This window comes from Geotrypetes seraphini, chromosome 8 (genome assembly GCF_902459505.1).
Source record: "Geotrypetes seraphini chromosome 8, aGeoSer1.1, whole genome shotgun sequence".
In the NCBI taxonomy this organism is placed as follows: Eukaryota; Metazoa; Chordata; class Amphibia; order Gymnophiona; family Dermophiidae; genus Geotrypetes; species Geotrypetes seraphini.
Window position 1 is genome coordinate 33116583 of NC_047091.1, and position 24992 is coordinate 33141574.

Here is a 24992-nt window from a genome sequence, read left to right on the forward strand (position 1 = left end):
ATTCAGAGTACTCTCTAGGTTGTTTAAAAATACATAAATGATGACTATTTACCCATAGTACATATACTGCATTGTTGTCTCTCTATCTAAAGGACCATCGAAGGTGAGTCAATGATACTATTTCACTCAAATTTCTTCAGTCTATAAACATTCTTAGTTATTTTTATAGCTACTCTTAACGAATTCTGGGTATGATAATTGTCATTTTTCTAAATATATTGTCATTTCCACACTTCATCAATATATATTTCAAAAGTGCATATCAAAATTCACTTGTTTGTATGAGTGGGGGGGGGGGATGTAGCTCTAATAATCAAGCAGACACAAATTCCTGTTTCACCACACAAGGCTATTTTAAGGCAATTTTCCCATTCACTATTATCTTAAACACCATTCTTCTCCATTTTCATTAACTTTTATTTTTAAAATGTAAAATCAACAACATAACCCCCTCCCCAAAAAACACATACAGCCATTACCTGATCTATTGAGATTTTTACTGTATATAAAAATATCAACAGCCAATCTGAGGTTTATAGTATTTCATTACATGGTCAATATTGGTAGACAGCAAAAATGAAGCCCATCAGATTTTTTTCTTCACTTTATTGTAGCCTGTTTGCTAAATTTACAGCAAGCAGAAAACAAGACTGAGTTGGGATTTCAGCTTATTCTGATCAGGACATTTGGATGTTTGAAGGTAGATACCCAGTATTTGTTAAAAAGAACATATAAAAATATTTTTCTTTTTTTTTTTACACAAGTTTCTATAAGAAAGGAAATAAAAAGTTCAATCCCACAACGTCCTTTGCCTCTGCTAGAACTGCACTCTACTGCTAGTTTTAAGTACTTCTAACATCAAGGGAAACCTAAGAAAAGGAAATTATGTAATTGCATAGCAAAAACATGAATTTACTGCCAAGGAAAAAACAAAACAAACAAACAAAAAAACCCACATCAAGTATACAAAGGTTCTTTACTGAGCCCCATAACTGGACATTTTATACCTAATGTTTAAAACTCACTTTCCTGCAGGCTATATCTAAATTACTACTGGCAAAGTCAGGACCAAACTGATGGTTATACAAATTTTTGCCAGGTTCATACCTCTTGCTATATTATTTTTTTTTAACAACAGGAAAACAGGGGCATTTCAAGCTTATGTGAGGCAGTCTAGATTTAAGAAAGTATCTTATATTTAACACTTGACATTACAAGGAAATACTCATGAAGTTTTTGTATCAAATCTATAGAGCACAAAACAGGCAGATATGGATAGAAATGTAAAGCATTGAGGTCTCAATTTAAATTTTATATTTAACTGTATGGTCAAATAGATAATTTTAAATAAGCCCTTCAAGTGCCAGTTTATGTAAACTTAAGTAATATAACTGCAGAAAAATGAAATGACTAAGGCTTGCCTGATTTCGCAGTTCAAAAAAACAAGCTTCTAGATTTTTACATGGAAAAAAAGTTGGTTAAGAAAGAGCATTGTTATCATACCCAACTGAGTATGCAGGTCACTAGTACCACAATTTAAATAGTTGACTTCCACAGAACATGGATGATTGTATATAAATGTAAAAGAAAAAACAAACACACAACTTTTCATACTAAACTAGCAAACTGAGCTATTAAAGAAAAATAAAAGAAACAGAGTAAGAAGTATACATTTAAATGCACTTACTAGCCACCAAAAATTTGCTTACACTTTGAATTCTTTAGGTCTTATTCTTTGGCTTCCAACCCCTCCACCCCAATTATGGGTAGCAATCAAAGGCAGTGACCTCCTAAGAACAGTGTCCTTTCTTTGTAACTCACAGCTGTCCAAGAACAAATGTGGAAACAGATCTACCCCCTTCAAATGCATAAGCTGCACACTAACACTATAGGTTTCAAAGCTGTCAGTATTCTGTTCATACAGAAACTGCCCATATTTCAAAATATTAATACAATGTACTTTAAAAAATCTAAATTAGTAGTTAACATCTAGAAATAATTTAACCACTTTCTACCCAAAGTTTTACTGATTATGTGGAAATATTATATACATACAAATTGTAGAACTATGTTGCAACATATGGTTATCTAAAAAAGTAATCACCAATATCTTAAGCTTTTAAAAGAAAGTAAAAAAAAAAAAAAAAGTTACAGGAAAAATACACAACATGCCACAACTAAAGGTGTCCCTGGACTTTAATGACCAGAAATTCACCTCAGTGGTGTCAACTCTTTATTTAATTTGTAACCACACTGGGGAAAGGACAAGAGAAAAAAAACCTGTTGGAACATCAGTGCCATTAATTTTAATAACTGAACTGTGTGTAAGTGAATTATGCATGCCAAACACACAAGGAAAGAGTCAGTGGCCACTGGACTTGTGACTAGTCCAAGATCTTGATCTGGATTTAGATCTAGATACAGATCTGGATCTAGACCTAGATTGGGATCGTGATCGTGATTTAGATCTTTGTGTGTCTTTTTTTCTTGATTCTTTTTCATATCTTGAACTGCCTTTATAATGCGCCTTAGAATCATTTTTTGCTGCTCCTCTGGGCTTGGAGCGGGAGCGAGAGCCAGAACGCGACTTTGCTTTCATCTCTTTCTTTGGATAGGACTTGGATCGTGATCTTGAATTGGATTTTGATCTCGAATAAGATCGATTGCGTCGGCTGAACCTGTGGAAACCAGGGAATGAAAAAATATCAAACATAGCTAATTTTACTCATACAAAGGAAAAAGGTATACACCTAAAGCCATGCTCTGTGCTACCTAGTGATTAGAGCAGCTCTCCAGCTGGTCTCCCATCACTCATCAATAAGTTTCTTTTTGTTTGATTTATGTTGCAGGTTTCACAAACAGCTTGTGTACCCCTGTAAAACACTTCACAGCTTCCTGTAAGCAGATGCTGAGTAATACACAGACAGACAATGAGACCCTCTGTCCTTAGGATTTGATTGCTTGCTTTTCTAATCCATGCTCAAGGCAAATTACAATTCAGGGACAATATTTCTCTGCCCCCAGAGGACTTACAATTTACGTTTATATCCAAACCAAAACTTGCTTGAGATCACAAGAATTTGTGGAAACAGCAGGATTTAAACCCTTGCTTCCCTGGTTTTCAGTTTGCTGCTCTAACCACAAGACTACTAATCCACTATTTTTTAAAACTTGTGGTAAAATTACTTATCTTTGATCAGAACTAAACCCTTCAGCAAGAGGATTTCAAATTATTTCAGTGTGTCATTTGGATTGCCCCATACCTTTGTATCAGCATTTAACAGAAAATGCCCAAGTTCTCAAACTGCCCCAGAACAGAAAAAAGCAAAACGTAACATTTTTACCGGTCATTGTCAGAATGGCTTCTACTATGCCTGGGTCGTCCAGAAGGTCGACTGCTAAAATTAAAAATCACAGCAAATGTATACTGTTACACTTTGACAATAATTTGCATTTCTGATCAACTGCAGTTGCAAAATGATCTAACATACTCATTATCCTCCCAAAATTTCAAACTAGCAAGCTTTTACTACTAAAAACAGTCCAGCACAGGGCACTGCCCAAAAGTGTCTTGACAAGCTAGAGTAGAAAATGTTAATTTTCATTTAGTCCCTCACACATTTGTGATTTTAAATGATTTTACTTCTTTATACTTGGAACTGCTCATTTTATATTGTACAATGCTTTTAACAAGTGACAAACAGCATGGAATCAAACATTATGTTATATTACAGTTTTGTTAAGATTTTTCAAATTTTATCCTTCAAGAAAGAGCATAATCTTAAGAGCGTGCATTCTACCCATTCAAGAGGCCAGAGATGATCTTACCATAAGGACATGAAAAAGTGCTTAGGATCTCAGGTTAATAGCAGAATGAACATAAAAATATCATTATATACCATAACAAAATGACTTCCAATTTCATACAGTGTTAAGAGAAATCATAATAAAACATCTCCAAAAGCTCCTGTTTATATGCTTGTAAAATCTTGCAGCATTTTTTCCCTTTAGTTTCCATTCAAATAATTTAACCCTTTGCTAAGCAGCAGCATGTCCATTATGGCAAGTGGTAAAATGTATTCATATCCGTGAATGAAGGGGCAAAAATGGAAAGAGAATTGTGGGAGGTGCGCACATTTAGGAGTAGAGAGATTGTAGTGTATATAATATGATGAGGAAGATCAGTAAGTAAAAAGGAGAAAATGCAGGAAAAAATTCAATCTTTCACAAATGCTGCAATGTTTTAGGTTTTGAGATAAATTGAAGGGTTTAATACAAATTTACACTGATATTTTATACATATTATATGCAAATGTATACAAATAGACACTTCTAATTGATACAGATCTACCATTAAACTTTTAAAAGACTTACACCATATTTTCTACTTAACGGGACTTACAGAATGCAATAAGTACTTTCCTCTCCAATGAAAACAAAAGGAAATCATATACTTACTTTCTAGGGCTATAGGATCGTCTGTAGTCTTGTTCAAAGGAACGACTCCTAGATCGTCGTCTCTCATAGCTTCGGCTTCTTGATCGCCCATATCTATCATAGTCATCATAACGAGAAGAGCCATATACACTTCTCCCTTCCTTGGCTTTCATTTGATTTGGTGCTGTGGAAAAGCAGTAATACTTAAAAACCATTGTCAAACATTGCGCACACACATTTTAAAGAGTTGACAAACTATTTTCTGATGCTCAACTGTATCAAGTGGTCACTTACTTTTTCGGTCACCCTGGGCAAACTGGATTTCAATCTGGCGGCCACAAATCCACTTCTTATCCAAATTATGGAGGGCATCTTCAGCATCACGAACATCTTCAAATGTGCCAACTGTTAAGGTGCTTGGCAAATTTTCAGGAGTTTAAAAACTAAAGCATGAATGGATATTCTAGCCAATATTTTTGTATATAATGCAAAGGATTATCCTCAACATCTCAAAACTTCAGAAACCTCAACATGTAACCTCCATTTGTAACCAGAAACCTGCTTCCTTCAACGTTATGTAACTCTCTTTTGTAACCTGAATGTTTATTCTCTATTGTAACCTGAAATATGCTTTCTTTTTGTCATGTAATTCTCCTGGATATGTCCAGATATCTTCTAATGTAATCCGCTTAGAACCGCAAGGCACAGGCGGAATAGAAATCACTAATGTAATATAATGATTATTATTTAAAGTAGCAGTACCAGCAAACTCTTTACTAATTCACAATTAAATCCCAACTGCCAAATTCATTTTACATATGAAATGAGCGCAAAGATTATGGCTTGGATGCACTAAACTCCGATTGTCACTAAACCAATCTGTTTAGTGATGGCCTAATTTGCCAACTCGATGTACACAACGGCTCAACCGCTTGCTTTTCCATGCACTTTCTGTCATGCAAATTACCTCATTAGTATTAAAATTAGGTTATTAATATTAAAACATATAACTTCGCTAGGGCATGCCTTAAATCTAGTGATGACTGCTAAGGGCCCAAGATTACCTACAAGTCGGCCATATTTTTTCTTTGAGCACTGATGTTATATGTGTGTTACACAGGCACAATATCTACCCCATAAAAAAAAAAACTAACAACAGTGTGCCGCTACCCCCCCTCCCCCGGAACAAATATAAAGAGGCAGGAGAGATGTCTACTCCGTCCTGTCTTGGCCACACGGACCCCTCCACCAGGATCACCAGACCCTACATCATCTGCCCCCCCTCCCCCCCAAGATGGTCCTACAGGTCTGAGACCCCTAGGTCTTCATCACGTGACAATCATCATCCAGGAACACATCATCCTCCCTCAAAACACACTGCTGCTTGGGAAGAGGTGGAGGAGGTGCTGACAAAGATGACCCCCTCCCCCAAGGCTGAAGCCACTGAAGAGGAGACAGGGCCACCAGCCGTGTGCATGAAATATGCCTTGTACATTGCGAGAATAAAATCTGGGGGGGAACCTCCGAGTGGGCCAGAGTCACACTCCCCAGCAGAGGAAGAGGCCTGCAAGACCTATTCCTGCCCCTCTAATCTAGAGGGAGGGGGAGGGGGGGAGCTCCTGAGAAGACTAAGCCAAAAAGGCAGATTTTCCCAACAAAGAAGAAAAACCCCACCGAAAAAGGCATAACTGAGGCTGAGGGCACTGAAGAGGCTTGAAGAAGGGAAACCCGGTCTCCCCCCCCCCCCCCCTGGCTGGGGAATCCCCATCACCGTCAGCGGTTAGGGAACCTCGGGCCTTCCCACGGCCGATGCACCCTTCACGACCACTGAGGAAACCCTTGAGCCGGCCAACTCCAAAGCTAGCGAGGGATTCTCTTCCAGCAATGAACAAAAACAATGGAGGCCAGCCACATTAAGCCCTCAGTGAGAACAGACAGCACTTCTTTGGATCTGCGAGAAGTGCTCATTGTTAACTGCCAGGCAAGCTCAATGAAACCGGAAGTTGAATGGGATGAAAAAAAAAAAAAAAAAAAAAAAAAAATTTATGAATGAACACAGCCCTGCAAACAAGTACAGATAGAAAAGCATTACCTCTAGTCTGTTTTTTTTGTAAGGAAACTTTAAATAAAAGCAGACCCCACAGGCACTCAAAACTGTAGTCTTTGCCGGACATTAGCAAGGTGTACAGTTGAGGCGCCTCTAAAGAAAATTGGGGAAACGGGGGGAGGGACTCGATCATCCAAGTGTTGACACCCCCAAAGTGGCAATGGTCCCAAGGGACCCCAGCTCAGTCCAACCAGAAAACAGGGGCAGACAAAAAGGCCACTGCCTAATCTTTCCAACAGAACCTGCCAAGGCCTAAAAGAAGACTGCATAGGTTTACTACTCTACCTGCTGGAGACTGAGAACAGACTAATTCTATGGAGGGACTGCACAGCCCATTGTATTGTAAAAATTCAGTGTGTTTTCAGTCTCCATGTGCTGGCAGAGGAACGTAAACCATCCGTCTGCGATGGTCTGGAGGGACAATAAACAACAGAGCTTTAAAATTAGCAGCTGGGACCATAAAGCATAGTTACCTACCATAAAAGGGGTTATCCAGGGACAGCAGGCAGATATTCTCTACATGTGGACGACGTCATCCACAGAGCCCCGTCGCGGACAGCTTTTCAAGCAAACTTGATTGAAGATCTTAAAGTTTGCTAGTGCTGCACCACACATGCGTGTGCCTTCCCGCTCCACTAGAGGGCGTGTCTCCTCCTCGTGGTCTTCAGTTCAGATAGCTAGCAAAGAAGCCAACCCGGGGAGGTGGGAGGGTTGCGAGAATATCTGCCTGCTGTCCCTGGATAACACATGTTACGGTAAGTAACTGTGCTTTATCTAGGACAAGCAGGCAGCATATTCTCTACATGTGGGTGACCTCTAAACTAACCAAAGGGGACGGTGGGAGAGTTGGCAATTTAGGAGAACAGATTACGCAAAACCGACTGGCCAAACTGGCTGTCGCGTCTGGAAAAAGCATCCAGACAGTAGTGAGAGGTGAAGGTATGAACCGAAAACCAAGTGGCGGCCTTGCAGATCTCAATAGGCGTAGATCTGAAGAAAGCGACAGACGCTGCCATCACCCGGACTTTATGCCCCATGACCCGACCGGGCAGCGAGAGACCAGCCTGAGCATAGCAGAAGGAAATACAAGCAGCTAACCAGTTTGACAAGGTGCGCTTGAAGACAGGATGCCCCTACCGATTAGGATCAAAGGACAAGAAAAGTTGAACAACCTACTGTTCAATATATTTATTAACAATCTGGAGACGGGGACAAAATGTGAGGTTATCAAATTTGCTGATGACACCAAACTCTGCAGCAGGGTTAGAAACACGGAAGACTGTGAAGACCTGCAAAGGGACCTAACGAGACTGGAAGACTGGGCAAAAAAGTGGCAAATGAGTTTTAACGTAGAGAAATGCAAGGTCATGCATGTAGGGAAAAAGAACCCGATGTTCAGCTACAAAATGGGGGGAACACTGCTAGGGGTGAGTAACCTTGAGAGGGACCTGGGGGTGATGGTCGACACATCACTGAAACCATCGGCGCAGTGTGCGACAGCCTCAAAGAAAGCAAACAGAATGCTGGGCATCATCAAAAAAGGTATCACAACCAGGACGAAAGAAGTCATCATGCCGCTGTATCGTGCAATGGTGCGCCCGCACCTGGAGTACTGTGTTCAATACTGGTCGCCGTACCTCAAGAAGGACATGGCGGTACTAGAGGGAGTGCAGAGGAGGGCAACTAAACTGATAAAAGGTATGGAAAATTTTTCATACGCTGACAGGTTAAAAATGCTGGGGCTGTTCTCCCTGGAGAAAAGGAGACTTAGAGGGGACATGATAGAAACCTTCAAAATCCTAAAGGGCATAGAGAAAGTGAATAGGGACAGATTCTTCAAACTGAGGGGAGCCACAAACACTAGGGGTCACTCGGAGAAATTGAAGGGGGACAGGTTTAGAACAAATGCTAGGAAGTTCTTTTTTACCCAGAGGGTGGTGGACACATGGAACGCGCTTCCGGAGGATGTGATAGGCCAGAAATCTGTACAGAGGTTCAAGGAGGGTTTGGATAGGTTCCTGGAGGAAAAGGGGATAGAGGGGTACAGATAGAACTTGAGGTAGGTTATAGAAGTGGTCAGAAACCACTTCACAGGTCGCGGACCTGATGGGCCGCCGCGGGAGCGGACCGCTGGGCGAGATGGACCTCTGGTCTGACCCAGTGGAGGCAACTTCTTATGTTCTTATTAACCTTCCGATAAGACTGGGTCCGTTGGATATAAAAAGCCAACGCCCTCTTACAGTCAAGAGTATGAAGCGCTACCTCTCCTGGATGAGAGTAGGGCTTAAGAAAAAACACCGGAAGGACAATAGACTGATTAAGATGGAAGTCCGAAACTACCTTAGGCAAGAACTTAGGATGAGTACGCAGGACCACCTTGTCGTGATGGAAGACAGTAAAAGGTGGGTCCGCAACCAGAGCCTGCAGCTCACTGACTCTGCGAGCAGACGTGAGAGCAATCAGGAACACCACTTTCCAAGTAAGGAACTTCAGAGGAGCCTTATCAATGGGCTCAAAGGGAGGCTTCATCAGTTGAGCGAGAACCACATTCAGATTCCAAACCACAGGGGGAGGCTTGAAAGGAGGATGGACATTCAAGAGGCCCCTCATGAAGCGAGAAACCAGCGGGTGGACCGAGAGCGATTTCCCATCAAGGTGAAAGGCAGCAATCGCACTGAGATGGTCTCAAATATAATTCGTCTTGAGGCCAGACCGAGATAAATGAAGCAAATAATCCAGTACTGAGAACAAGGAGGCAGACAGAGGCTCTAAGCGGTGGGAAGCACACCACGTGGCAAATCTAGTCCACTTCTGGGAATAACACAGTCTAGTAGAAGCCTTCCGAGAAGCTTCCAGGACATCCCACACCGACTGAGAAAACTCAAAGGAAGGAGTCAGGTGGAAAGGAACCAAGCCGTCAAGTGCAGAGACTGCAGGTTGGGATGCAGTAGCAAATCCCGACTGAGACAGCAGAGAAGGAAAAACAGGCAGAAGTAGAGGTTCCCTGACACTGAGTTGGAGGAGCAGGGAGAACCACGGCTGCCGGGGCCACCAAGGAGCTAACAAAATCATGGTGGCGCGTACCGACTTGAGGTGCACGAGAGTTTTCAAAATTAGAGGAAAGGGAGGAAATGCAAAGAGGAACCTGCCCGTCCAATTCAGAAGGAAAGCATCTGCCTCGATACGATCTGGGGAGTAAATCCTGGAGCAGAAGCGAGGCAACTTGCGATTGAGGGGGCGAAGCGAACAGATCTATCTGCGGTGTCCCCCAGAGGCATGGAGCGACCATTCGTGCAGCTGAAGAAGGCGACTCAACCTGTCCGCCAGGCAATTCAGTTCGCCCTGGATGTAAACCGCCTGAAGGAAGATGTTGTGGTGCAAAGCACACTCCCAAAGCCGAAGAGCTTCCCTGCAGAGAGACAGGGAATCCGTACCCCCTTGCTTGTTCACATAATACATCGCCATCTGGTTGTCCGTGCGCACTAGGACCACCTGATCCTGAAGCAAATGACGAAAAGCCACCACGGCATTGTAAACGGCCAGGAGCTCCAGAAGATTGATGTGACAGCGACTGTCTGCACTCGACCAAACACCCTGAGTCCGAAGGCCGTTGAGGTGCGCCCCCCAGGCGTACGTCGAGAAGTCCGTCGTCAGAACCTTTTGAGGCAGGGGCACGAGAAAGAGCAAACCCCTGGAAAGATTGGAAGAGCTAGTCCACCAACGGAGTGAGTGTTTCAAGGAGGGAGTCACCGCAATGTGCTGCAAAGCGGGTTCCCAATTCTGTCTCCACTGAGACGCCAGGGTCCACTGAGGGACGTGAAGGTGCAACCTGGCGAAGGGCATCTCATGAACGGTGGAGGCCATGTGCCCCAAGAGGATCATCATTTGCTTGGCCGAAACCGAAGCCCTCAGGGAGACCAGCCGACTGAGCCGTATGAGGGCGGCCTGCCGAGGCTGGGGCAGAAACGAACAGAGGTGAACCGTGTCCAGCACGGCCCCAATGAACTGCAGGGACTGAGATGGGTACAACTGTGACTTTGGGAAGTTGACCTCGAAGCCTAGACACTGAAGGAAGATAATAGTCTGACGGGTCGCTGAAATAACCCCCTCCCTCGACGGGGCTTTGGTAAGCCAGTCATCGAGATACGGGAAAACCTGAAGTCCTCGCGACCGAAAGGATGCCGCCACCACTACGAAGCACTTCGTGGAGACCCATGGGGACGAAGTGAGCCCAAACAGAGGACCCGATATTGTAGATGAAGGTCTCCTACCTGAAAACAAAGGAACCTTCTGGAGGCCGGGTGGATAAGAACACGAGTGTAGGCCTCCTTCAGGTCGAAGGAACACAACCAGGCCCCCTCGTCCATCAAAGGATACAAAGTGGGAAGAGAGAGCATACGGAATCTCTCCCTCACCAGGAACTTGTTCATCTTCCGAAGATCCAGGATAGGGCGGAGGTCCCTGGTCTTTTTGGGAACCAGAAAGTACCGGGATTAAAATCCGGAGTCCCGCTGACAAAGGGGGACCTCCTCCACCGCCCGAAGGTGAAGGAGACCTGAGCCTCCTGGAGAAGCAGGGGAAGCTGCGCCCTGTTGGAAAGAGACTCTCCTGGGGGCCTGTCCGGTGGCAAGGGAATACCCCTCTCTGACGACGGAGAGGACACAAGCGTCCGCAGTGATCAGCGCCCAGTGGTGAGAGAAGGCGTGGAGACGGCCCCCGATAGGAAGAGAAAAAGGGTGGAGGGGGCCAGCCCCCTCCCGCCGGGACAATCAAAAAGACGGCACCGGCTTGGTCGTTGCAGGGGTCTGAAGCTTAGGAGCCCTCTGCTGCTGTTGGCGCCGAGGCGGAGGCCTAGAAAACACCGGCGTTGATTTCTGCGGATAGCGCCAGGGAGGCAACCTATAAGACTTGGGCGGAGCGGGCTTCGCCTTGGCCCGGACCAAGGAGGCAAAGGAGCGCTCATGTTCAGAGGCGTTTGGTGGCGGCCCCAATGGAATCATCTAACAGCTCGTTACCCAAGCACAGAAGATTCGCCAACCAGTCCTGCAGGTTCGGGTCTATATCTACGATGCGGAGCCAAGCTAGGTGACGCATGGCTACCGCAAAGGCTGAAACCCTGGAAGAAAGTTCAAAGGCATCATATGAGGCCTGAAATATATAAAGCCGAATCTGCGAAAGAGCATCCACAAGCCGGCGAAACTCAGCACGGTGATAGACCGGCAAATCATCCTGGAAAGACGGCAGAGACTTAATGCACTGCTTCAAATAGGACGTGAAAGTAAAGTTATAGTTCAAGACCCTGTTAGCCATCATGGAATTTTGGTACAGGCGTCTGCCAAACTTATCCATAGTCCAGCCTTCCCGGCCCGGCAGAACCGCAGCGTAGACCTTGGAAGGGTGAGACTTCTTGAGGGAAGACTCCATCACCAAAGACTGGTGGGACAGCTGAGCCTTCTCAAACCCCTTACAGGGGACCGTCCGGTAACATAGTAACATAGTAGATGACTGCAGATAAAGACCTGAATGGTCCATCCAGTCTGCCCAACCTGATTCAATTTAAATTTTTTATTTTTTTTAATTTTTTTTCTTCTTAGCTATTTCTGGGCAAGAATCCAAGCTCTACCTGGTACTGTGCTTGGGTTCCAACTGCCGAAAACTCTGTTAAGACTTACTCCAGCCCATCTATACCCTCCCAGCCATTGAAGCCCTCCCCAGCCCATCCTCCACCAAACGGCCATATACAGACACAGATCGGGCAAGTCTGCCTTAGTTCAATATTTAATATTATTTTCTGATTCTACCGAGACTCCATTTTAGATGGAATGGCCGGGATAGCATAAGGAGTCTCCAAGTTTTGAATAAAAGTCTGTTGCAACAGACTCAGGGGGAGCCGCAAGGATTCCTTAGGAGGATGGGGAAGTTCCATCTCCTCCAGGAATTCCTTGGTGTACCTGGAATCAGACTGGAGGTCCAAATGCAACGCCTTCCCCATGTCCTGCACGAACCTGGTGAAGGAAGAAGGTCGGCTCTGAGACTGCCCCTCAATGGGGTAGGCCGAGCGAGACTGCAAGGCAGCAGAAAAGGAGGGAGAAGCCTCCCTGGAGTACTGCGCCGGGGTGCCGAGGCCCGATGAAGCCGCCCCAGAGAGCCCTGGGATGAAGATAAGCATTGGGGAAAAAGAGCCAGAACCCCCCCGACACTGGGGCCTCACGATGCAAAACCCGAGACTGCACGGGAGACCGAGGGCTTGAGGGACCCCGTAGTACGAGGGCCCGGGGACCTACCCCGCCTCGGGGAAGAATCCCTGGGCTTCTTCGTAGGCCTCCGGGACGAAGGGGACAGACGCCTCGACCAGTGCCGCGACTGAGGTCGGGCAGCGAGAGAAGCATGCCTCGATAGAAGAGGAGAGGAATCAGTCGAAGACATGCGCGAAGACCGACGCACCTTGCCTCGAGAACCTCGGGGCGATGCTCAGGCTGCTCCGCAACAAGCGAGGTCGAGGTCAGGGCAAGCTGGGCCAAAGCCGAGGAGAGCTGCGAGGAGATAATAGCCTTCAGCATATCCTCAAACATGGACACCGAGACCAAGTTGGATCCGACAGGTGCTGCAGTGTACTCCACCGAGGGCAACCTTGAGGAAGAGTATTCCCGCATGGTGGAGGCACGCTTAGAGGTCTTAGGAGGTTTCGTCGAGGCCGGCGTGACTACACTCACCGCCTGGATGGCCAGAGACTCCGAGGGTGGCTTCTTGTGCAACTGAACCTGAAGGAGGAAGAGGAGACTTCACCGAGGCCTTCGAGGTCGAAGGAGACTTGCCGGGGACCGTGATCTTCGAGGCCGACGTCGAAGCCAAGACCGGGGCCGAAGAGGGGTCAGCCTCCATGGCGAAGAACTCCACAATTCTGGCCCGCCGCCACCGAAGAACCCGAGGCTGAAGGGTAGCGCAACAGTTTAAGTTCGCCTGCCTTTGCTTTAAAGTTCTTTACGGTCTAGCCCCTAAATACATAACTGACCTCTTCTCCTTCTCAGCCAACAGACACAAGAGAAGCTCCCACTTGCATTTCGTTTCTTCCCCGGTTAGAGGTTGTAAACTAAAAAAAACCACTATGGACACCTTCTCTCACATCAAGCAGCTTTATGGGGTAAAGATCTAGAACAATTCTTCCCACTTCTAGAACAACTCCTTCCACCACTTACGAGGTGTTCGGGAAGCGCCTCAAAACTCACCTGTTCCTGAAGTACCTAGACAGCTGACCCGTTCCTCTCTTTCCCATCTATAACGGTTCTCCTGCCCTATCCCCCTCTTGTTCTCCCATCCCTTAAGTTCATAGAAACATAGAAATAGACGGCAGATAAGGGCCACGGCCCATCTAGTCTGCCCACCCCAATGACCCTCCCCTACCTTTCTCTGTGAATAGATCCCACGTGTCTCTCAACTTGTACTTCACTAATCTTTTGTAAACCGCATAGAACTTAACGGTACTGCGGTATATAAACTGTTATTATTATTATTATTATTAGGGTGATCAGCACCCAGGCACAAGATACACCAGCGGTGCAGGTCTGTGATGGAAATTACCCGACCGCACTGCGTACACTTCTTAAACCCGGTTAAGAGGCCAGGACATAAGGTAAAAGAAAGGCCGCGGCCACGTGAGGCCAGGTGGTCAAGGCGAACCAGGATCCCCCAGTCACCAAAAACGAAAAAGAAAAGACATACGAGCGGAGAAAAAAAAGTACAAAATACCGCACAGCAATTCCCAAAGTGAAAATAAAGAAGCCGCGGTGCAAGAAAGGCAATTAGAACGCAGAGATGAGAGACAGGGCTTTCTGGCTCCGTGGAAAACTAAGAATTGAAGACCACAAGGAGACACGCCCTCTAGTGGAGCGGGAAGGCACATGCATGCGTGGTGCAGCACTAGCAAACTTTGAGATCTTCAATCAAGTTTGCTTGAAAAGCTGTCCGTGACAGGGCTCCGTGGATGACGTCACCCACATGTAGAGAATATGCTGCCTGCTTGTCCTGGGATAACAGAGTATATACTTTTCTATTTCCAAAGTAGTCAAAACAAATTGAAAGGCAAAAAACAAAAAAAAAAGGGGAGATCTATACGTAAAGTCCACAAAGAAAAAAATTAGAATCCAGACACTATAATTAATATTTTGAGGAAATTATCTGGTACTGCTTCTTTAAAAATTACATTTACAAGTCAAAGTTTAGAGAAGTCAGAGCAAGGTGGCAGGTGGCAGAAATAGGAGCAAGGTTGGCAGGAAGCCAGTAAGGTGAACTGCAAAGCTAGCAGTGAAATACTTTATGACAAAACAAACTTAAGCAAATGAAAAGGGATAGTAAAATGAAAACAGTTGGCAAAGCACGCAGGGACATGACTTCAGGAACACTTTCCAATAGCTTCATAAGTACCTATGTGCAGAATGGGAAAAGGCTGTAATAAGGATGTGGAAAAGGGTAGAGTCTATGAGAAGGTACAGCAAAGGTTGTATGGGCACAAAAATATTCAAGTTGTAGGGGCAATGAATGTGTGATCTTAAGTGTGTGTACATGAAAGTTCACACTCATCTGAAGTGGGGTGGAAGTGTATTGGGGGACAAACAATATCTGTGGGTAGGCAGAGTATTTTGAAGTGCCTTCTGGTGTCATCCTCTACATACTGCTTCAATTATATTTTTGACCGAGGCATAAAGGTATATCTTATATGTATTACTTTGCAGCAATATGCTGATAAGAGTGCAGGGGTTGCTAACATCTACAGGGCAACTAGCAATAAAGCTTTTATTGCGGAGGTGGGGGGAGGGGTTTTTTGCTTTTCTAAGTAATTTGAGATATTAACATTCTTCCTGCATGTCAAATCTGGTTAAATTCTAGAATGTTCCTTTTTCTAAGCATATGTGGCTATAGGTGGATGGATAGCAATCCCTTTTACATAAATTATTTCTAACTTTCTTTATGTTAGGAAGCTTGAAAAAGGGTTACATAAGCTTACAGACTGTTTTCTATCCTATTAAGAATTGTAGCTCCTCCCTTTCTCCTTTTGTTATCAGTTAGTTTTTTGTTTTGTTATGTCATGCTTATGTGATTTTATTTATCATTTTGTATCCCCTATTTAACTTGTAAATCGCTTAGAACTATTGTTAAGCAAGCGTTCAATCAAATTTTAATAAAACTTGAAACAGAAGAAAACAAAATCAGAAGAAAGGCTCGGTGAACCGACTTTCATTTCTTACAGATTTTGATTCATTAATGACAATTTTAATTTTTTTTTTGTAAGAAACAGTACTGAAATAGAATTTTTCCAGAAATTTTGTTCCTATTACTTTTTTGTAAGCATTTGATTTTCAGTATTCAACTTTCTGACCAAAAAGATGCTAAATTCATTACACAGTAACATTACTAAAGTCTTTAAAAGAGCTCTCCCAAAACTCGGAAGTCTTAAGTTCTAAACATTCATGACCCGTCTTGTGCACAGCAAATCTACAGTTTAAAGTTTAATGTCAACTCTCAGGGAGATAAAGGGGATTCTATATCTGATTATTCCTGTTGTCTATGAAGAATACTTTGTTTTCTCCATCGACAAGCTGTACGTAAACAGCCATAAGTGCGCAACCCTCAAGCTTAAAGTTGCTACACATCCGAGAAGACCTGTCCAGTGTTCTGGGATTACCTGTCTAAATGTGTATGCAAGAGCTGAAGAGTTTATATGGATTGATTCTTTGGTATTGTTTAACCTAAAGGGATAGCTTGTTTGAAAACTGGGCCAGGCAATAGTGCAGCTACTTTACATATGTGTTCAAGAGAGCCATGATAGAAGTGGATCTAACCCAATTCAACTTTATTCTGGAGATCAGAGGGCCATTTGCTTGACTAAGAGATGAATACAGAATCCTACCCAGTGTGCTAGCATACCCTGGAGGTTTCCTATGAAAGGAATCAATTACACTGGTATAAGATTGAGAAGAGAGTAAATTTTAAATTGGTTATACTTATACAGTATATAAATTGTTGACGGGAATGGGACCAGAAGGTTTAATGAAATATATAACTTTCTCAATAAATAGAACTACCTCCCGGTATAAAGTCATTGAGGCTTGGCTATTCTTTAAGTTCATATGGTCGTTTGAAATCTTTGATGAACACCATATCTTTTGAGTTTATAGGACAAAGCTTTGGAATGATCTTCCAGCTGCACTAAGAAGTTTCTTCTTAATATATCTTTAGGAAATTGTTAAATTTTATTTTTTTCAAGGATCTTTATTAATTTTAAAGCAAATTCATATGAAATAAAACATACTGTCTCTGTTAAGGATTAAATGTTGTGTTAATCGCCTACAGCTAATTTCAGTTTTTCTTTAAATTTTTTTTATTTTTAAATGACTTAAATGAACAATTTTGGATACAATATTTTGTTAATTGTTGTTTTTCACCCTATATAGATACAAGTAAGAAGGGGAACAAGGAAACTCCCCGAAAAGCACAGTTGTTATCCAGGGACAGCAGGCATCTATTCTCACAAGTGGGTGACGTGATCCAACGGAGCCCCGATGCGGACGCTTCACAAGCAGACTTGCTTGAAGAAACTCGAAGATTCAAGTCGCCCGCACCGCGCATGTGCCTTCCCGCCCGACATCTGCCGCGTCTCCTCAGTTCAGATAGCTAGCAGAGAAGCCACCCAGGGGAGGTGGGTGGGATGTGAGAATAGCTGCCTGCTGTCCCTGGATAACAACTGTTACGGTAAGTAACTGTGCTTTATCCCAGGACAAGCAGGCAGGTATTCTCACAAGTGGGTGATCTCCAAGCTGGGATGGTGGGAGAGTTGGCAACTTAGGAGAATAAATTTTGCAATACTGTTTGGCCAAACTGTCCATCCCGTCTGGAGAAAGTATCCAGACAATAATGAGAAGTGAAGGTATGAATAGGTGTAGATCTGAGGAAAGCAACAGAAGCTGCCATTGCTCTGACCTTATGGACTGTGACGTTACTGTGAAGAGGAAATCCAGCCTGGGCATAGCAGAATGAGATACAAGCCGCCATCCAATTGGAGATGGTACGCTTAGAGATGGGACGCCCCAACTTGTTCGGATCAAAGGAGACAAAATGTTGAGGAGCAATTCTGTATGGTTTGGTGCGTTCCAAGTAGAAAGCCAAAGCACGTTTACAGTCCAGAGTATGAAGAACTGATTCTCCAGGGTGAGAAGGAGAAATTAGGTTCTTACCTGCTAATTTACTTTCTTTTAGCTTCTCCAGACCAGTAGAGGTTAACTTTACGAATGGGTATATATCTAATCATGACCAGCAGGTGGAGACTGAAAACAAAACTTTGGGACAGTATATCCTAGCCCCTCCTCTCTATTTCCCTCAGTCTGCCGAATAGCCATGCAGAACCAAGAACTGGAAAACAACAGAGAGAAAAAACAATACTCCGAAAGGAGTAACAAATAACAAACCCAAAATGCTGTTGGAAAATGCAGAGGAGAAATTCCCGAAGGAAGAATGTCCCCACAGCTCGCCAGCTAAGCCAGCCGAGCCACAGCCGCTGTTCTTCAAATCTCCCCGGCCCTAGAAAAATACTAGAACCCGCAGCAAAAACCAAAAACTGCCCGCGCAACAGCCCCAACAACAACAACAACAACAGACAGGGTGGGGACCTCTACTGGTCTGGAGAAGCTAAAAGAAAGTAAATTAGCAGGTAAGAACCTAATTTCTCCTTCTTTAGCACTCTCCAGACCAGTAGAGGTTAACTTTACGAATGGGACGTACCAAAGCAGTCCCTCTCACGGGCGGGACCCCCGAAGGGCCGATACCAGTACACGTTCACCGAACACCGCGTCCCGACGCGCCTGCACATCAACCCGATAATGACGAACAAAGGAATGCAAGGAGGACCAAACCGCAGCCTTACAAATATCCACAGGAGGCACGAGCGACGACTCAGCCCAAGAAGCCGCCTGACCCCGAGTGGAATGAGCCTTGAGAAACTCCGGAACAGGCTGCTGTTTCAGAAGATAAGCGGAAGCAATCGTCTCCTTGATCCAGCGTGCAATAGTAGCCTTAGAAGCACCAGCTCCCCGACGAGGACCCGCCAGGAGGACAAAGAGATGATCGGACTTCCGGAATTCCTGGGTCCGCTGCACATAAGAACGAAGGACCCGACCGACATCCAACCTGCGCAGCTGCCGTTGCTCAGAAGAGCCCTCCCGACCACCCAAGACCGGGAGAACCACCGATTGATTGACATGAAAAGGAGAAACAACCTTAGGCAGAAAGGAAGGAACAGGCCGCAAGACGACCCGCTCCTTAGAAAACTCCAAGAAGGGAGCCCTACAAGAGAAAGCCTGCAGCTCAGAAACACGCCTAGCAGAAGTAATGGCCACCAAAAAGACCGCCTTCAAAGTAAGGTCCTTCAAAGAACAGACGTCCAAAGGCTCGAAAGGCGGACGCACCAAAACAGAGAGAACCAGATTAAGATCCCAAGAGGGAACCGAGGGCCGTAGGGGAGGCCTAAGCAACTTGGCCGCCCGCAAAAACCGAATCACATCAGGAAGAGCCGATAAACGCTGACCTGACACTAACCCTCGAAAAGCCGACAGGGCCGCAAGATGAACCCGGAGAGAAGACCAAGCCAGGCCTCTATCCAGGCCATCCTGCAAGAACTCCAGAATGTTAGGCAGAGAAGCGCGAAAAGAGGTCACTCCCCGCGCCCGACACCATTCCTCAAATAGACGCCAAACCCGCACATAAGCCCGAGAGGTAGAAAGCCTCCGGGACCCCAACAGTGTAGAGATCACCTTGTCTGAATATCCCTTCTTGCTAAGGCGACCCCTTTCAAGAGCCACGCCGTAAGACAGAAGGGAGACGGGTCGAACATGGGAATGGGACCCTGCATCAGAAGGTCGTCCGAGAGAGGCAGAGGAAGAGGATCCGCAACCAGGTGCCTCACCAGATCCGCATACCACGGACGGCGAGGCCAATCCGGCGCCACCAGCACCACCAAACCTGGATGGTAAACAATGCGAAGAAGCACTCTGTCCACCAGCGGCCAAGGAGGGAACACATACAACAGCCCCTCCGTTGGCCACTGCTGGACCAGAGCATCCAGACCCTCGGCCAGACCGTCCCTGCGACGACTGAAGAAGCGGGGCACTTTGGCGTTGCCACCCGTGGCCATCAGGTCCATCAGGGGCTGCCCCCAAGCCTGCACTATCAACTGAAATGCCTCGGCGCCGAGACACCACTCTCCTGGATCTAGGAAGTGACGACTGAGGAAGTCTGCCTGAACATTTTCTACTCCGGCTATATGAGAGGCCGAGAGGTCCAGCAGATGGGATTCCGCCCAAACCATGAGCAGAGCCGCCTCCTGCGCCACCTGAGTGCTCTTGGTGCCCCCCTGACGATTGACATAAGCCACCGCCATGGCATTGTCCGACAGTACTCTGACCGACTTGCCCAGCAACAGGGAGTGGAAAGCCAACAGCGCCAGACGGACCGCTCTGGTCTCCAACACGTTGATCGACCAGGCGGCCTCCTCCGCGGACCAGGTGCCCTGAGCTGAGTGACCCAAACACTGAGCCCCCCAACCCAGGAGACTCGCATCCGTCAGGAGCACCGTCCACTGCGGGAGATCCAGACCCACCCCCTGAACTAGGTGAGGGGTCTGGAGCCACCAACGCAGACTGCAGCGCGCCAAGCCTCGCAGGGGAACCGGAACATCCATCCCGTGCCTCTGGGGAGACCACCTCCGGAGCAGAGCATACTGGAGAGGACGCATGTGGGCCCGCGCCCACCTCACCACGTCCAGGGACGCCGCCATCGACCCCAAGACCTGGAGGAAATCTCGCGCCCGAGGACACCGGGACGCCAAAAGCAGGCGAATCTGAGATTGCAATTTGCTCACCCGGCCCTCTGGGAGAAAGACCTTCCCCAAGGAGGTGTCGAACAGCACCCCTAGGTACTCCAGACGCTGAGCCGGGACCAACAGACTCTTGGAAAGGTTGACCACCCAGCCCAGCGACCGGAGAAACTCCACCACCCGAGCAGTAACCCGGGAGCTTTCCTGCAACGACTTTGCCCGAATTAACCAGTCGTCCAGGTAGGGGTGTACCAGGATGCCCTCCGACCGCAAGGCTGCCGCGACGACCACCATCACCTTGGTGAACGTTCGAGGAGCCGTGGCCAGCCCAAAGGGAAGCGCACAGAACTGATAGTGCCGACCCAAGATGGCAAAGCGCAGGAAACGCTGATGAGAGGCCCGAATGGGAACATGCAAGTAGGCCTCCGTCAGATCGAGAGAAGTGAGAAACTCCCCCGGCTGAACCGCCAGAATGACCGACCGCAGAGTTTCCATACGGAAAGAGGGAATCTTGAGAGCCCTGTTGACCCCTTTCAAATCGAGGATGGGCCGAAAAGTCCCCTCCTTCTTGGGCACCACAAAGTAAATGGAGTACCTGCCCGTGCCCCACTCCGGAGGGGGCACAGGTACAACTGCCCTGAGATCTAGCAAGCGCTGAAGGGTCTGGCGAAACGCCTGCGTCTTCACAGGAGTCTGACATGGAGAAGCGAGGAAAAAATCCGGCAGAGAGCGGGCGAACTCCAGGGCATAACCGTCCCGCACCACCTCCAGGACCCACTGATCGGACGTGATCTCGGCCCATTTGGGGAAAAATTCGCGCAGCCGGGCCCCCACCGGAACCAAAGGGGGCTCCGGCAAGGCGTCATTGCGCAGGACGGGAAGCGGGGGAACCGGCGGAGGGATTCCCTGCCCCCCGACGGGCCCCCCGAAAGGGCTGCATGCGCTGGAAGAACCGACCCCGGGAAAACCCCGGAGACTGGAAAGAAGCAGCCCCACGCCCAGGGCGATACTTGCGAAAATCCCGCAAACGCCCCCGGGCCGCACCCCCCCGAGACGCCGGGCGGGCACGGTCCTCCGGCAGACGGGGAACTTTCGAGTCCGACAGAGTCTGAATCAACTTATCCAAATCCTCTCCAAACAAAAACGACCCCCGAAAGGGAAATTTAGTAAGCTTAGCTTTGGACGCAGCATCCGCCGCCCAAGCGCGCAGCCACAACACACGCCTTGCGGCCACGCCAAAAGCCATAGACTTAGCCGAGATCCGCACCAAGTCATATAGAGCATCTGAGAGGAAAGAGGCCGCCATCTCAATCTTCGCTACCTCCTGATCCACCAGAGACCAGTCGTCAGACTCTCGATCCAAGACCCGCTCCGCCCACCGAAACACGGCGCGAGCGACCAGTCCCCCACAAATAGCCGCCTGGACCCCAAAGGCAGAGACCTGAAAATTTTGCTTAAGGATGCTCTCTAATTTGCGCTCCTCAGGTTCCCGCAAGGCAGAACCGCCCTCAACAGGCACGGTATGCCGCTTGGAAATTGCCGAGACCACCGCATCCACGACCGGCGAAGCTAACGTAGCCCGATCCCCTTCAGGAATGGGATACAGGCGAGCCATGCTGCGCGCCAGCCGAAACGGCGTCTCCGGCGTTTTCCACTGCTCCAGAATAATATCCCGAATATCCTGATGCATAGGAAAAGAGCGGGAAACGGAACGGATCCCCCGCAACAGGGGGTCCCCCACACGCGGAGTCTCCGGCGGCGCGTCCTCAAAACGCAAGACTGAAGAAACCTGCTGAATAAGGTCAGGCAGCTCATCTTTCTGAAAAAGACGCACCACGGACGCCTCGTCACTGGAGAACGGGAAATCCGACAACCCGCCACCAGCTTCCGTCCCCTCCAGAGAGTCCTGGAACTCCTCCAAAGGGTCCAGGTCCTCCTCCAGACCGACCCGTTCCTCCGACCACAAATTCTCGTCCCACGACACCCGCGGATGCTTGGACAAGGGAGGCGGCGGAGGGGACGTCACGCCAGACGAAAGAGGCAAAGCCGCAGGGAGCGCGGAGGAAAACCCACCCCCCGAAACCCCCTGGGCGCAACCGGGACCCCCAGCCGCCTGAAAATAGGCTCTGCATAAAGAAAAGAAAAATTCAGGAGAAAACCCCCCCGAGGGTCCCAAGGGACTCCCTGCCACAGCAGGGGACCCAGCAGAACCTTGCCCCTGCATAGTCAAAACAGGGGGAAGGTCACCTGAGGTGGAAGACAAAATGGAGGGGCCAGACAGAGAAGATGGCGGTTTTCCCGCCAAAAAAGCTCCCTCCATAGCCTGAAGCGGCTGAGAAACCTGAATAGTGTCAGCCGCTAAAGCAGGCAAGCCGGCATCAGCTGTCAAAAAATCAGCTGAGAGGGAATCCTCTAAAACCCGACCGTCGGCGGTTTGGGGATTCCCTCCGTGGGCGGACGGAGAAGACCGGGCTTCCCCACCGTTCCCTGCCGACTCGCGAGGCACCATCGGCGGGGAGCTCTGAGCGCCTGCAGCCGCTGCCGACGGAGCTCCTCCACCGCACCGGCCTGAACACCGCTTGCACAGGCCGGCCGCGAGTGCCTCGCGTCTGGAGCACAATGAGCACTTTTTCCCTTTAGAAGTGCTCATTGCTCCATACGCGACCTAGCTGCAAAAAAGTGCCGGTTAGTTGAAAAAATACAGTAAAATACAGTTTTCTTAAAGGGATACAACCCTCCAGACCAGCACTACCTCAGGATTTTTTTTTTTTTTTTTTTTTTTTTACAGAACAGACTCCACAGGCTCTCAAAGCAATATGCCTTGCTTGATTTAGGGGGCAAGGGATACTGCTGAGGTTCCTCTAAAAAAATGTGGGGAGGTGGAGGAAGTGGGGGGAGGGACCCCGCTCGTGACCCGCCGGGTTTGACACCCCCGAGGTCAGACGAACCCCCAAACAGAGTCCGCCCAAGCTCCGTCCGGCTAAAAACAGGGACAATAAACCCCCTAAACAAATTCCAACAGCCCTACCAAGGGAGATGGGTACAGATCACTCAACACCTGCTGGAGACTGAAAGAAGACTGAGGGAAATAGAGAGGAGGGGCTAGGATATACTGTCCCAAAGTTTTGTTTTCAGTCTCCACCTGCTGGTCATGATTAGATATATACCCATTCGTAAAGTTAACCTCTACTGGTCTGGAGAGTGCTAAAGAATGAGGCTTTGGAAAGAACACTGGATTGGTTGAGATGAAATTCCGAGACCACTTTAGGAAGGAACTTCAGATGAGTGCGAAGAACCATCTTGTCATGGTGGAACGCTGTAAAAGGTGGATCTGCAACCAACGCTTGAAGCTCACTTACCCGTCGAGCAGAAGTGAGGCCAATGAGAAACACCACTTCCAAGTGATATACTTCAGATGAGCCTTGTCCATTGGTTCAAATGAAGGTTTCATCAATTGAGAAAGAACAATATTGAGGTCCCAAACCACTGGAGGCGGTTTGAGAGGAAGATTGACACTGAAAAGTCCTTTCATGAACCTGGAAACCACAGGTTGAGCAGAGAGAGGTTTCCCTTCAATAGGCTGATGGAAAGCAGCAATTGCACTAAGGTGGACTCGGATCGAGGTAGACTTGAGAGCAGAATGAGAAAGGTGCAACAGATAGTCCAAAACAGAAGATAAGGAGGAACGTTGAGACTCCTTATGATGAGAAAAACACTAAGTAGAAAATCTAGTCCATTTTTGGCGATAGCATTGTCCAGTAGTCGGCTTCCGGGATGCTTCAAAAATATCCCTCAAAGATTGGGGAAACTGTAGAGGAGCTATGTTGAGAGGAACCAAGCTGTCAGGTGTAGAGACTGCAAGTTGGGATGAAATAGAGATCCCTGATGCTGCGTAAGCAGAGAGGGAAAAACTGGTAGAAGGTATGGTTCCCTGCTGCTGAGTTGAAGGAGAAGGGAGTACCAGGGTTGCCTGGGCCACCGAGGATCAACAAGAATCATGGTGGCATGGTCGGACTTCAGCTTGACCAGCGTCTTTTGAATGAGAGGGAACTGAGGAAACGCATATAGAAAGAGATTTGTCCAGTCCAGTAGAAAAACATCTGCCTCGAGGCGATGAGTGTAGATCCTGGAGCAGAACTGAGGCAGCTTGAAGTTGTGGGGGGGCTGGAAAGAGATCTGAGGCATTCCCCACAGAGAGAAGATGTGATGAAGGGGCGTGGAATGGAGAGTCCATTCGTGCGGTTGGAGAAGACGACTCAAGTTGTCTGCTAAGGCATTGTCCGCCCCCTGAATTAGACAGCTTTGAGGAAGGTGTTGTGGCGAATTGCCCAATCCCAAACTTTCAGAGCTTCTTGACAGAGGGAGGCAGATCCCGTGCCGCCCTGTTTGTTGACATAATACATTGCGACTTGATTGTCCGTGCGAATGAGGACTACACAGTCGTGAAGCAGATGCTGAAAAGCATTGAGAGCATTGAAAATCGCTCTGAGTTCCAGCAGATTGATGTGGCACTGACGATCTGCACTGGTCCAATAGCCTTGAGTACGGAGACCATCTAGATGAGCTCCCCAAGCGTAAGTTGAAGAA

The 24992-nt window shown here is 47.3% G+C and overlaps 1 protein-coding gene across 2 annotated transcripts in view; it reads right to left on the reverse strand.

Annotated features, from left to right (window-relative positions):
- Window positions 1–626: 626 nt before the first annotated feature.
- The window catches only part of SRSF10 (serine and arginine rich splicing factor 10), a 44564-nt gene continuing 20198 nt past the window's right edge, over window positions 627–24992 (reverse strand). Inside the window, exons 3-6 of one of the 2 annotated variants that reach the window (XM_033954510.1) lie at window positions 4732–4835; window positions 4459–4621; window positions 3345–3398; window positions 627–2678 (exon numbers count right to left, since the gene is read on the reverse strand). In XM_033954510.1, coding sequence (XP_033810401.1) covers window positions 2363–2678; window positions 3345–3398; window positions 4459–4621; window positions 4732–4835 — 637 coding nt within the window. In that variant the 3' untranslated portion in view covers window positions 627–2362. Of the gene's footprint in view, window positions 2679–3336; window positions 3399–4458; window positions 4622–4731; window positions 4836–24992 lie in introns of both variants that reach the window. The other variant, XM_033954511.1, reaches the window with a different exon arrangement.